This window comes from Molothrus aeneus, chromosome Z (assembly GCF_037042795.1).
Source record: "Molothrus aeneus isolate 106 chromosome Z, BPBGC_Maene_1.0, whole genome shotgun sequence".
In the NCBI taxonomy this organism is placed as follows: Eukaryota; Metazoa; Chordata; class Aves; order Passeriformes; family Icteridae; genus Molothrus; species Molothrus aeneus.
Genome location: NC_089680.1, coordinates 34,452,197 through 34,467,072, shown reverse-complemented (window position 1 = coordinate 34,467,072; position 14,876 = coordinate 34,452,197). Strand labels below are relative to the sequence as shown.

Here is a 14,876-nt window from a genome sequence, read left to right as displayed (position 1 = left end):
GGCAGTGACGTCAGCGCCATGGCGTCCTCTGAGCCGGAGCGCAAGCGAAAGCCACCTGAGGTGGAGACGGGCGCCGGGGATTCGGCGGCAGCGGACGAGGAGGATGAGGAGGAACGCTGGGTCGGGCCGCTCCCGGGGGAGGCCGCGCAGGCGAAGAAAAGGAGAGGTAAGGGGAGGAGTGAAGCTCTGCCCCCTCTGCGGTCGGGGCGGTGGGATCGCCTCCAGGCCACGCCGGGCGGGAATAGCCACGGGGTGAGGGCAGCTGTCGGGAGCCGGCTCCTGAAGCTGTGTCTCGTATGTAAAATGAGCACACTGGGGGAAACCTTCAGATGCGGAATTACTGGGCGGGGGTGCCTGGTGCTGAGAAACTTGTGGCCGTTCAGCCTGCAGAAGAGGAAGTTACGTGGAGACCTCATAGCAACCTTCCAGTACCTGAAGGGACTTAGAAGGAAGCTGGAGATGGACTCTTCGACAGGAACTGCAGTGATAGCATCAAGACTAGTTGGTGCAAACTGAAAAAAGGAAAATTCAGGTTAGCTATAAGAAAAAAATTCTTTACTGTGAGGTACTGGCACAGGTTGCCCAGTGATTTTTTTGGGTGCTCCAACCCTGGCAGTGTTCAAAACCAGGCTGAATAAGGCTTGGAGCAGCTTCGTCTAGTAGGAGGGGGCTTGGGACTAGATCGTATTTAAGGCTAATTCTAGCCCCTTAACATTCTATGACTCTAAGACCTTTGCTTCCTCTGGAGAACACCTTAAGGCTAAGAGCCCTGCTGCTGTGCAGGCTGAAGCTGTGCTGTTTATTGTTGTAGAGTTAATCCGTCTTTCCGATCACCACCCTAAGCTGCAGCAGCAGGAGAAGCCTCTAGGCTGTGTTTTGGCATGTGGTGTTGATGTGTGCAGCAGCTTCCAGCTCTCTGGGTATCACTTAAAGTTTTCTTTAAGTAAAAAAAACAATGATCATCAGATGTAAACATGAAAGTTCGGTAAAAAATACCGTTGCACAGGTGTTAACATGTAGGATCTAAAGATCAGAAACAAAACTCAAAATCAGATTATTTTAGGTTAGCCAGTTAAACAATGAAATAGGTGGATACCAGCACTTAAAATTTAGACTACAGGACCTATGTGGGATCACAAATCTTGTAAAAATACAAGATATTTTTATGTTGATTAAAACAGGGATACATGTGGTTTTAGAATGAAATGAGGTTCAGATGACCTTCTGTTTTCTGGCAGTAATTTAAAAGCTGTTGTTTGATGTTGTTTCCTTTTGAAACAGTAAAACAGTTACTGTAACAGTTGCTTTAAGAGGGAGGAGCAATATCAGTTAAAGCAGCATATGAGTGGCTTTAGTCCACAGAAAATGTCTAGGTCTGAGTGCAAAGCCAGACCTAAAAGTCCTTTAATTATGTTTGCACAAAATCCTGCATGTTTTGACTAAACATGAATAAGCAATAAAAGAATAAGGAAAAGAGAACAAAATGTAGACTAAACATGAGTAACCAATAAAAGGATAAGTAAAAGAGAATGAAATGTAGATGTAACTTAGTGAAAAAAAAATCCTGACTTTTCTTTCCATTCTGTGTAGTTCTTGAATTCGAACACGTTTATCTTGAAAATCTTCCGTCAGCTTCAATGTATGAACGCAGTTACATGCACAGAGATGTTATTACACACGTGGCATGTACAAAGTAAGTATTTTTGTTCTCCATTGTATTTCTTGTCTGGGGTGTATTTTTGTGTAGGCTAAAACGTTTTCACTGTAGAAGTTTTATAACAGAAAGTTACAGTGTCCTGAGGTGGTTTTTTAAAGGATGGTGGGTTTTTTTAAAAAAATAAGTTATATCTTGCTTACCTAGAAGCAAGATACAATTTTTTTATAGGCTAAAGGAAGGTCTTAAAATCCTTGTTAAAATATGCGGGAAATACAGGAGTAAGTAATAACTTACTCCCTCTGAAAAAATACCGTTCGCCAGAATTGCAGAGATCACACACACACACACACACACATTGTAACTACCATGAAACCAGACTTAAAGTAGGAGTTATATTTACATATTCAAAAAGGTTAGTGTTATATTTTGTTTCAGTTTGACTTCTCATAGATTAATCCAGAATGCACTAAAATACCTGTTTTGTTTTTCCAGGAGTACCTGTTTTGTTTTTCCAGGAGTACTCTATAAATTACTGTGACAGTCTATCTGAATAGTACCCATTCAGACAGACAGTCACAGTAATTTATTGAGATTTCATTCTCTGCACAGTGTTAATTCTAGTGAAAATTACTGACCAGTGGGAAGGTGCATAGTGTGTGCATTTGTTTTCTTTATTTTATTTTTCTTTTCTAATTGTAGGACAGATTTTATCATAACAGCCAGTCATGATGGACATGTAAAATTCTGGAAGAAAATAGAAGAAGGGATTGAGTTTGTTAAACACTTCCGAAGTCACTTGGGTGAGAAGTTGCTCTTTCTTATCTAAAGGACTTTACTTTTTCCTCTCCCTTTCTCTTTGTTGTTTGAAGAGAGAGTGCAAATAGAGAGACATTCTGGGGTTCCTTTAGTGCAGTCAGAGATTAAATGATATCTACCAATATTCCTTTTATTCCTCTGTTCCATTACATTTTGCTCCCAAGCTGTAGCAGGGATAGGATGAAAATGAAACATGAAAAATGAAGCCTCTGCATTGCCTTGTGCCTGATTGTGGGAGAATATCTGGGACATAAGTGAACAAGATATACAAAAATGTTCATAAAATCCAGAGAAGTTTAAAAATATGTTGCTTTAAATAAGGATACCTCAGTCTTTTTTGCCCCTTGCAGTGTGGAAAAAAAGCAGTTATTTTCATCTGGAATACTGTAACTGTAGAGTAAATTCTGCCTTATTGTTGTAATTATCAGAAGAATTGCAATTAAGAGAAACTTTAACCCAATTTTCTGAGCTAATAAGTACACAAAGGTTTTCAACACTATGCTAAGCACTAAATAGGCTGGACAGAAAATGATATTCTCAACAGTATTAGAAACTATGATATGCCTGAAGCAAAAAGATGCAGTTTGATAGGCAGAATGTTACAGTAAGAAAAATATTTAATAATAGGCAGTAAAAGCATGGTTTCCTTTTAGAGTGACAAGAAATACTAAAGTCTGGTTTTGATGTTAACTATCGACTTCTTATTATATATAGAAGCAAAAGGTGTGAACAAAACCTACCATGTGAAAAATCAGCATTGTGAGAACTTTGTTGAGAAGGCTCAGTTGCAGAGGAGTTTTGAGTATCATGGGTGCAATAATCTGTAGAGTTCTGCTGCTTTTATCCTGTTGAGAGATGCCAGCTGAGGAGCACATGATGTTTACCCCATCATAATGTTCCCAATTTTCTAAAATCAACATTTTAAACTAAACTTACTGCCATTATAATATTTTACTATGTTTTTCGTAAATTGTTGATTATCACATACCTGAGTCTAAATACTGATAGGCCCTCAAGTGTTGTTTTGTGAATTTTATTTTTTTAGATAATATCTAATTGAATTCAGGTAGAGTTTTAAATGGAAAAGGTGACAAAACAGTTGGGAAACAGGTTTAAGCCTCTGTAGGTTTTCCCTATGTAATACTAGAATGAAGGATGTCCTTTCCTATTTTTTAATAGTATCTTAAATTAATTCACAGGTGTTATTGAGAGTATTGCTGTTAGTTCAGAGGGGGCATTATTCTGTTCTGTTGGAGATGACAAAGCAATGAAGGTGTTTGATGTAGTCAACTTTGACATGATTAACATGCTGAAGCTTGGGTAAGTTACTTATTTCTCAGAAGTGTTCTTTTGAGATTATCAGTGGGGGTTGTTTTGCTAAGAGATAAGTCAGTAATTTGGGGTTCTTGAGTTCTTCCCTTTCCTCCATGCCTCAGTCATATGAAGTTGAGTAAACCTGCATCTGAAATGAATCCAATGGCTGGAAACTGCCTGACTGAATAGAAAAAATTACTACTGCAGCACTGGAAGAGAGGAGTAGAAAAGGAGCTTCCTCAGTGTTACATATTATGCACAAAGATGTGGGGTTTCTTCAAATATTTAGCTAGGCATAATTTCTTTCTGTTGTTTGGCACTGAGTTTAAAAATTACAGTCTATTAGTAGTTCCATTAGGGAAGGGATTTGGCCTGCCTGTATTGTCTCATTTGTTGTCATAGGGATACAATTTCGTTTTTCTGCTAGAAGCAATATTGTTTTTTTCTTTAGTCTTATAGTTACACAATATGTACCTAAAGGATCTGGGAGAAACAGGAATGGATGTTACTGGAATTATAGCAATACTGGAGAAAAACAAGTCCCACACCATGATGTATTGCTTAGTTTTGAAACTGAATAGAAGTATAAAGTCAGGGAAAGAAGCTTTTACAAAGAACATGTAATAAAAGCATATGCTATCTGCTTTGTTTGTTACAGTTTTAGTGTCATCCTCCAGATAATGTACTTCACCTGTAGGAACTGATTCTCTCTTCTCTGTTCTGGAAAAATTCCAGTTAGGCTTAAGCTTTTTGGTTTTGCTGTTATTTTTGACGTAGTCCTGCACTGTTATTACAAAATTTGTAAAATTATAGAAAAAAGAAAATTATATTCAAAAAAGCGCTCCTGATCTTCAGAGCTTTCCAGTTCTATAACTAATCTATAGACCATGGCTCTCTGCAAATCTTTAGTTCTCTGCTTTATGCTTCCATCTGTCATCTGGAAAACGTTGCCTATTTCTGCAGAGGCTTCATATTTATTTGATCCTGTTCTTCCTAGTGAATTTGAGACAAAGTATTTGTTTTTCTTTACAGACAGAAATTGAAAATCCAAATTACTGGTGTCTTGTCATAGTGTCAGAATATCATCAGTCCATCAGCATCCGTTAGTTCAGTTTGTGAAAGGATACTAAACGTGTTTCCTCTGGAGATTGTATAATTGTTTTGACGTTTGCAATTTAGTTTGAGTTCTAGTTTTCAGAATCTTTGCTTACAGACTTTAAAACAGACATAACTTATATTATTGACTATATCTCTGACTTATCTGATTTGTAGATTTTTGCAAGTTGCAAATGAGTTCCTTCTTAAATGCACTCACAACCCTTATTGAATATAGGGGGATTGTCTTACTTTGGTTTGTATCACTTCTTGGAGATTTTGTGGGTTTGTGGTTTTTTTTCTGGCAAGATCTAGTTAAACTTTTGCAAAAGTGTATGGCAGAGGCGCAGTTGTCTTCAATACTACTGAGTCATTACTCACTTAAAAGATGGAGGAGGAATGGTATTGACTTACATATATTAATGCCATTTGGGCTTTTTATCTGAATTTCTGTCCAAATTAATCCTTTTTACCCACTTTCTACTTGGACTATCACAGCCTCTTTACAAAACAATATGGAAGGAACAGAAATTGGTAGTCTTCCGCTGAATGGTATTTCTTGGTAAAACTTGCCTGTAACATGCTGCATATTAGCAAGATATGTATTAGCAAAACTAGTAAATGAAGTTTAAAATTTGCTTCTGGTGTTTGATTTCAAGTTTACAGCATAATTTGACTCTTACATAATTAAAACCATTCCTACTTTATTTTAAATTTTTTTTTTTCTTTCTACTCTTTGTTGCAGCTACCACCCTGGCCAGTGTGAATGGGTATATTGCCCTGGAGATGCTATATCTTCTGTTGCAACATCTGAGAAAAGCACAGGGAAAATATTCATATATGATGGACGAGGAAATAACCAGCCACTTCACGTTTTTGATAAACTCCACATGTCCCCTCTTACTCAGATACGCCTGAACCCTGTCTACAAAGCAGTTGTGTCTTCGGACAAGTCCGGAATGATCGAGTACTGGACCGGTACTCCTCATGAATATAAATTTCCCAAGAATGTGAACTGGGAGTATAAAACGGATACTGATCTATATGAATTTGCTAAATGCAAGGCTTACCCATCCAGTATAAGTTTTTCACCTGATGGCAAGAAAATGGCCACTCTTGGGTCTGACAGAAAAGTTAGAATTTTTCGTTTTCTGACGGGAAAGCTCATGAGAGTCTTTGATGAATCTCTGAGTGTGAGTTTTGTCTTATTTCTCCTTCTTGAAATGTTTTCTCTATTTACGTGCATTTGTTTGCCAGCACATTCACCTAAGCTATAATTTATTTCTAAAGGCAAGCTTCCTTCCCATATTTTTCTTGCAAAAAAGGCCTTCTCTCACCAAGAGGTGTTCTCTTGCTTGTCTCTTAGATTGCTTTGCCCCAAAATGAATTCTTACTGGTTATGTTACGTACATACTGAAACAGAGTTGTTGATTTTCCTTTCTGTTTTCATGCTGCTAGATTACACTTAACTATAAAGCAATTGTGGAAGATGGTGGAAAAAGCCCATTGGAAGTGACAACATGATAATGAATTAAATTTTTCATCTTCTAAGGAATTTGATAGACAACTGCACACTTTCACATGCTTAAGCCTAGTCCTACAACATGCCTGTTGTATCAGTAAAATAAAGAGAGTATTCCTTGTATTTATCTAAATCATTCAGTTACATTTGAATGGAGTAATCTCACTTGAATTCAGTATTTTCTAATCATGTGAATCAGTGTTTTACTGGAAAAAAAGTTTAAAATATGTTATTATAGTAGTGCTGAGTTGTTTTTTTTTTTGTAGATGTTTACTGAACTTCAGCAGATGAGACAACAACTGCCTGACATGGAGTTTGGGCGGCGTATGGCAGTTGAGCGTGAGCTGGAGAAAGTGGATGCAGTAAGATTAATTAATATAATTTTTGATGAAACTGGACACTTCGTTCTCTATGGAACTATGTTAGGCATTAAGGTCATAAATGTAGAGACTAACAGGTAAGTTCCAGTGACACACATAGAGATAAACTTCTGTTTTAAAGTCTTTATTCAGTCAAATTTAGAGTGTATGTAAAACTTGATATGACTATGGAGGTGTCTAATCTTTTTTTGTTGTTATTTGAGAGCCTTACATTACACTGTAAGGCTCCCATTCTTTGTAAGGAGCCATTGGAGATTACAGCTTAGACAGATAGCAAGCACATGTATTAAAAATGTGTAATTAATTAATCTCTGTCTAACTGGATGGGATAACATAAATGTAAAGTAAAGGTGGATCATTTAGTTGGGATTTTTATTGCATAAGGAGGCTGACTGGTAAATTAAGATACCAAATTTAAATAGGGAAATATCATAAAAATTATTAGTAAATAATTATTTTGAGAGGATTTTGAAGTTTTGCTCTGAATCTAACAGTCAGAAAGAAGATATTTTCTGACTGTGAGCAGCTGAACATTACACCTCTTTACATCTTGTATTTCAGGTGTATTCGTATCTTGGGAAAACAAGAGAACATCAGAATGATGCAACTAGCTTTGTTCCAAGGAGTAGCAAAGAAACATCGTGCAGCAATCACTATAGAGATGAAGGCATCTGAAAATCCTGTTCTCCAGAATATTCAGGCAGATCCAACAGTAATCTGCACAGCTTTTAAAAAAAACAGGTTTTACATGGTGTGTGGCGTTTCTATTTAAATAGCTCCATTCTTGTATTGATTTCTATACGCTATTTTTTGTTTTTCTCTTTGCACCTTTCTAGTGGTTTTTGTAGTTGTAAATTCAGCTTTTACAAAGGAGTCTCTTTATATTGCAAGTATATTTAGAATTTTTATCTTGAACTATCTGTACATTAACTAGAAACAGCTGTGATTTTTTCATAAATTTTTATTCCCCCAAGAAGATGATATCCTTTTGTTCTTGTTGAAGAACCTAAGTAAGAGCACTTAAAAAACTAACCAGATTTTATAAAGAAACAATAAGCAACTGTATGCATAAAAAAATATAATAGAAAAAAATTTCAGACGAGAATCAGGACTTGGTAACACTAAGGACACTATAAGCAACCAAGAAAGGAGTCATCTTCCTGTTCACAGTTGGGTTTTTAGGTGAGATGGAACCAAACAAACAATTTCAGAGTGGTTAGTAGCTGATTTGAGAGGTCATAGCCATAGAGGTTAGAGTTTGGACTGTCTGTTATGCCTTAGATTTGCTGGGTCTCTATAGCTTTATATTAATGCAGTATTGGAATAGGATGATTTATTTTAACTTTGTAGTGCAACTGCAAAGCACAGCTAATCCTTTTGGCATAAAACCTGCCAATTTCGTTTTAGTATAGCAAAACAGCCTGGTATTCTCCACCTCATTTTAAAGAAAAGATGCTGAACTAGTGCAGACTCTTGTTGTAAAGGGAAAAGTTTAAAGATAACAGATTATTAAAAGTTATTTGGATTTGCATGTAGTTTTACTGGAATTTGTGACTGTGGAAATGCTGGCAACATAACACAGCAGTCCAAGGATAGACTGTTTATGAATTATCTTTGTACATTTCAAATTGAATTGGGTGTTCAGCAGGTTGAATAATGACATTGATGTGTTGGGTGCAGGGCACTGTGTATTTTAAGAGGAAAAAAGAAAAAAGCAGTTAACCTTCTTTTCTTTTATGCTTCAGTTTACTAAACGTGAACCAGAAGACACGAAGAGTGCAGATTCTGACAGAGATGTATTTAATGAGAAACCTTCTAAAGAAGAGGTCATGGCAGCCACTCAGGCAGAAGGTCCCAAAAGAGTGTCAGACAGTGCCATCATCCACACAAGCATGGGAGATATTCATATCAAGCTTTTTCCTGTTGAGTATGTATTTTCTGGGTTTTTTGGTTTTGTTGCTTTCTTCTGTCCCTTGTGGTTGCAGTGTCCAAGACTTATCTCATGCTAGAAAGAATTATTTATTTTCTTTCCCTTTTTCTACTGTTTTTGTTTCCTGACAGTTTCTTAATATGCTAAGGGAGGAATGTGACTCTTAACAAACAAAAATAAAGTAGGGTAAAAATAGTCTGGGGCACAGGAGTTTTTGGAATTGTATTTGGGTTTATTTAGTTATTGATTCAGGGAGGGTTTTCCTTTCTTAACTTTTGTTCTTGAACAGATAATGATACTCTTCTGTGTAAGCTCTGTATTGTAAGGCAGTGCTGTTTGCATAGATCTTGAAAAAGAAAGATGATGTTGGCAGCAGCAGCAGATTTGGCAGCAGGTCTGTCCGAGCCAGAAAAATAGTAGTTTCAACTTCTGAATGTGGCCAGTGTACTACACTTTGTTATTGCAGCTCCTTTAAAAGCCATTTTTAAAAGCCATATTTATACCAGCATATAATACTAGTGTTGTGTATATCCAAAACCAGGCATAGAATTGAAAAGTTTTTTGCATAACAATTGCTAAAATCAGTATGTCCTTCTCTCTCCTTCGTGATGCAAAAATTGCAAATATTCTGTTATTTAACAGGAAATTTATATAATATATCGCTATACATAGAAACCTTAATTATGTTGATGTACTCCATGCTTCTCCAAAAATATCTTCATCTTTGGTCTTAAGCACAGGTAGGTCAACCTCAATTCTACCCTCTAGGGCTACCAGACTTTTACTGCAGTCTTCACCAGTGTTTCCTTGCATCTGGCTCTAGTTTCTGGAATTTATAATTATAGCATATAGGTTGTAGTAATGGTACAGCTCTTGTCAGCAAGTGACAGGTCAAGCTACATTAATTCTTTTTTAAAATTGTCATACTAATTTGTCATATTTGCATGCACAGTATTGCAAGGTGCTTCACTGCAATGTTCTATATGCAGTTTTAAATAGAGCATTACTAGGATTGGTTCGTCCATTGTTAGGTTTGTCCTTTCTTATTGTAGTATTTTCTCCCAGCTGAGCTTTAAATTAAAATCTCTTTGGTGTGATTAAAACTTTAAAGAAGAGCATATAGGATATGGCTCTGCACATCTTTGAATTCTTCGGTCATTTCATTGTGAAATAAAGTTGTGAATGACTCTGTACTGCTCAGCAAGAGCTGGGACTATAATCTAGTCTGTTCCATTAGTTATGACATTGGTGCTCTTTTTCACAAGATAGCTTGGAGTGTCACTAAAACCCAAGCTAATACTCATTTTCACAGTTAGACTAGAGTAACTCTACAGCTGTGGACTCAACTTGGCCATTTTCTCCATATTGGGAGTGCAGATAGAAAACTAGGGAACCTATAGTCAGTGGTGCCTTGAACTAGGCCTTCAGGAGACAGATTTGGTTTCTGGCTCTCATGGTTTAACCCCAGCCAGCAACTAAGCCCCCCAGAACCACTTGCTCATATCTCCCTTGGTGGAATGGGAGAGGACTGGAAGAGTAAGAGTGAAAACACTTGTGAGTTGAGGTACAGACAGTTTAATAGGGAAAGCAAAAGGCATGCACCCAAGCAAAGCAAAATAGGGAACCTGGACAGGCAGATGTTCTACTATCTCCAAGAAAACAGGTCTCCCTCACATGGAGTGGGTACTTCAGAAGGTAAATCACCATTACTCTGCATGTCCCCTGCTTTTTCCCTCAGCTTTTATGTGCTGAACATAATGCCATATGTGCAATGGAGCATCCCTGTGGTCGGCTGGGTTCAGCTGTCTCAGCTAGGTCTCTTCTCAACTCCTACAGCTCCAGCCTTCTCACTGGCAGAGTGGGATTAGGAGCAGAAAAGGCCTCAACAGTGCATAAGCCCTGCTCAGCAACAGCTAAAACATCCCTGTGCTATCAACACAGCTGCTGCCTTTCTGTGTAATCACACAGCTTTGTAATTCTCAAGCTTTTTGCTTTCAGCTCTTTTTAAGCTTAGGTTTGAGGAGTTGGAGATTTGTTTTTTCCTTAATTGGCTAAATCCCTTCCTACAGAATCCTGAAACATTGCACAGCACAAGGGGGTCTTAGTCCCAGCTGAAATCTTTATGGCTCTGTCACCAGACAAATATTATTGTGTTTTCTGTTACATGATTTTAGGTGCCCTAAAACAGTGGAAAACTTCTGTGTGCACAGCAGGAATGGTTACTACAATGGACACATAATTCACCGTATCATCAAGGTAACTTGTAACATGTTAATTTTTTGTTAATTTACGTAATGTACTCTGGTGGTCAGTCCTCTGTTAACACTTCCATTTCCCTTTCGCACACAGGGTTGTTGGAGTACGTTTAGAATTCCTTATAATTCTGAACAGCTCTGATGTTCTAAACAGCTTTAGCACTTACTAAAGTTGTAGTAGCTGTTCTGCAACTGATAAGGTAGCAGAAAACTGAAAATTGAAAGATGAATCCTGCTATCCTGCTTGAATTAAAACTTTGCTTCATGTCAGAAGACCTTTCTTGTAAGGCTTTTTATTTCTGTCGCACCAGAATCAAGTGACAGAGCCTAAGAATTTGCAAAAGGTAGAGACAGTCAGATTTCTGTCCTTCATTGGCAGGCATAGTGAGTAACCTTGCTTTTTCTCAAGTACTTGTTAGACACTTAAAAAAGCCTTAAATGCATTCTCCCTTTCACACAACATTTTAACACATTTTGTGGATATGTTTGAAGTAAGTTTGAAAAAATGTCACCTAGCATGTAACACTTATGGTTATGTATTCTATGCAGTAATGTGATAACTTATAATTTCTGTGCAGGGTTTCATGATTCAAACTGGTGACCCAACTGGTACAGGAATGGGAGGTGAAAGTATTTGGGGAGGAGAATTTGAAGACGAGTTTCATTCAACTTTACGACATGACAGACCATATACACTCAGCATGGCTAATGCAGGACCAAATACCAATGGATCCCAGTTTTTTATAACAGTAGTCCCTACTGTAAGTAATACTAAAAGCTCAATTTAAGGCCTGAGAGGCTACCTAGATAGTAAAAAATCAACTTTTTTCTCATGAAAAAAGGAGGACATTAGTATTTACTTTACAAATAAATGATACACATGATGTGTAGTGTATAGGTGTCACTGAAACTGTCACTTACAAGATAGAAATACTTTTCCATCACTTGTGATCAAGAGGCCTTTTGCCTTTAAGTGGAGTGAGGGTGGTATAAAATTCCTAGGCATGTTTGCAATTATGTATTACTAGAGTATCTTATGTTAATAATAGTGGTTTAAACTTGATGGAAATCTAGGTATTGCTTAGATTGTTTGGGGTTTGGATATGGTGCCAGGATGTCTCTCTAATGGTGTCTGATTGTAGCTCTACCAGGAAGCCAGTGTTCAGGTTTAAAAATTTCATTTGATCTGTGTATAAATTCAGAGCCAACAATAAAAATTTTGATATGTGAATCTAAGATATAGAAACCAAATCCTTAAGAGTAACGCTTATAAAAACTGCATTCTTATAGCACTTCAAAGTACCATAGTTCTGAGGTTTATTAAATTGTATGAGGGCCTATATTCAAATTGGGCATACTGTCTGAGTATTGAATTGGGTAGTATTCTGTACTGGCACTTAAAATTCCTCTGTGAAAATAACATGAAACAGAGAGACTGAAACATTTCTGTGAACTGAGAATGCACTTTAAAATGAACTATACAATACTACTGCACTGGTAGAACATGACTGCTGTAGTACTTTAAGAAAGCAGTGTTAGCTGCATTCTAGTATTTCCTTGCATGCTAATATTTACAGGGTGTTAGGTTCCATAGTCTGGACATACAAAATGTGTCCATGTACACTTTATTTTTGGTTTGGTACCTAACCTACATGCTGCTTTCTATTTTAATATGCTTTTCTTTTTCTCCTGTGCTTTCAAACAGCCGTGGCTCGACAACAAGCACAGTGTGTTTGGACGGGTGACTAAAGGAATGGAAGTTGTTCAGAGAATCTCAAATGTCAAAGTCAATCCCAAAACTGACAAACCCTATGAGGATATCAGCATCATTAATATAACAGTGAAGTAAGGCAGGCATTGAAGGTTCCAGCTTAAGCAGAAAAAAAACTGAGCATGCGGGATCCAGAGAGAGACCTAGGAAGAACAAACATTTTTGATAGTTCCTAGATTTGGCAAATACCAGGATAGAGCAATTACCAGTTCTACTATTTTTAATGTACCTAAAGTGCCGTAATTCAGTATTTCTGGTAAATTTGTATTTTAAAGTAAAAACATCTACATGTTTCTTACAAAGCTTACTGTCTTTCTTGCATCTCTTCTATGCAAAATTAAAGATAAAAACTCCCACCATGTCCCAGGACAGTGCTTGTAACTTTTTCATGTTTATTTGCATCTTTCCTATTTAATTAATCTGTATCATGGTACTGAAATCTTTGAAAAAGGGAAAGTTGAATACTAAGTTGAGTATACTTCTCAATCCTTTATACGTGTATCAAAAATTTGATTAAGTTACTGTACTGTTGGCTATGAAAAGCAAACAATGTAACCTACCTCTATTCTTTAAAAATAGTTGTGTACACGTCTCTCCCCAAGAGCAATTATCAACTCTTAAAATGCCAGTGGCTATAGTCCTTTGCTATTTGTTCGGTTTTTCCAGTGATTTTTTTTCTTTAATGTTTGCTTTCTCTTTATTTTAGCCTAGCCAATCTTTTTTTCTGGCTTCATTTTTAGCCAACATCCTACAACCATTACTGCTTCTACTTAAATACTTAATTTATTTTAAACTGAACTAAACTTTGCATCAGCTGTTTCTGATGGAGTTATAGAACAAAATCAAGGCATCATTAAGGCTGAAAAAACCTGGTAAGGTCAGTAAGTCAAACATTAACCCAGCAACATCACCATCTTTACCATTAAACCATGTCCCCAGGTATGACATCCACATGTTTTTTGAACACTTCCAGGAATGGTGACTCCACCACTTCAGTGGTTCAGTGGGTGCTCTATTCCAATACCTGACTCAATTTCAGTGATGAAATTTTTCCTAATATTCAATGGTAATCTGAGGCCATTTCCTCTTGTCCTGTCATTAGTTAGCTGGGAAAAGAGGCCAACACCCACCTGGCTACATCTTCCTTTTAAGCAGTTGTAGAGATTGATAAGGTCTCCCCTGAGCCTCCTTTGCTTCTCAGCTGCTCCTCACAGGACATGTCCTCCAGACCCTTCACCAGCACCTCAATGTCCCTTCTGAATTGAGAGGCTCAGAACAGCACAGGATTCAGGGTGTGGCCTCAGCAGTGCCCAGCACAGGGGGACAATTCCTGCCCTGGCCCTGCTGGCCACAGCATTGCTGATCCAGGCCAGGATGCCATTGGCCTTCTTGGCCACCTGGGCACAGCCTGGCTCATGTTCAGCTGCTGTCACCAGCACCCCCAGGTCCTTTCCAGCCACTCTGCCCCAGCCTGTGGCACCTTCTTGTAGATAGGTATTACATTTGCCAATTTGTAGTCACCTCCCCCATCAACCAGGACTGTTGGTAAATGATTTGAAGTGTCTTCTTGGTGCCTTAAAATTATTTAAGGCTCTTCCAACCAGTTTCATCAGTAATCTTGGTGGATCCCATCTGGTCCCACAGACTTGAAGCTAAATGGTCTAGCAAGTACTAGCCATTTCTTTGTGAATTATGAGTACTTCATTTTGCTCCTCATCCCTGTCTTCCACTTCAGGGGACTTGATACTCTGAGGATAACTGGGCTTACTGTTAAAAACTGAAACAAAAAAAGCATTAAGCTTTTGCTTTATCCTTTGTTACTGTTTCCTTCTGCATACAGTAAGGATGGAGATTCTCAGTGGCCATTTTGTTGCTGATGTATTTGCAAAAACATTTTTGATGTCTTTTTCACCAGTATTCAGGTCAAGTTCTAGCCAGGCTTTGGCCCTTCTGATTTTCTCCCTGCATAACCTCATGGCACCCTTGTAGTCCTGATCAGTTACCTGTCCTTTCTTCCAGAGGTTATAAAATTTTTCTCTGCCTGTTCTAACTGGAGCTCTCTGTTGAGCCAGGCTGACGTCCCTTCTCACCAACTCATCTTTCAGCAACTGGGTAGACCCTGCTCCTGCACCTCTT

The 14,876-nt window shown here is 37.8% G+C and overlaps 1 protein-coding gene across 1 annotated transcript; it reads left to right on the top strand.

Moving 5' to 3' along the window:
• Positions 1-18: 18 nt before the first annotated feature.
• On the top strand, positions 19-13,106 carry PPWD1 (peptidylprolyl isomerase domain and WD repeat containing 1). Its single transcript, XM_066568968.1, has 11 exons — positions 19-166; positions 1,591-1,693; positions 2,357-2,457; positions 3,673-3,793; positions 5,628-6,075; positions 6,671-6,861; positions 7,346-7,535; positions 8,530-8,711; positions 10,889-10,970; positions 11,548-11,730; positions 12,675-13,106. Exons 1-11 carry the CDS (start codon positions 19-21, stop codon positions 12,816-12,818), a joined length of 1,893 nt encoding a protein of 630 aa, XP_066425065.1. The 3' UTR covers positions 12,819-13,106.
• The last annotated feature ends 1,770 nt before the right edge of the window (positions 13,107-14,876 follow it).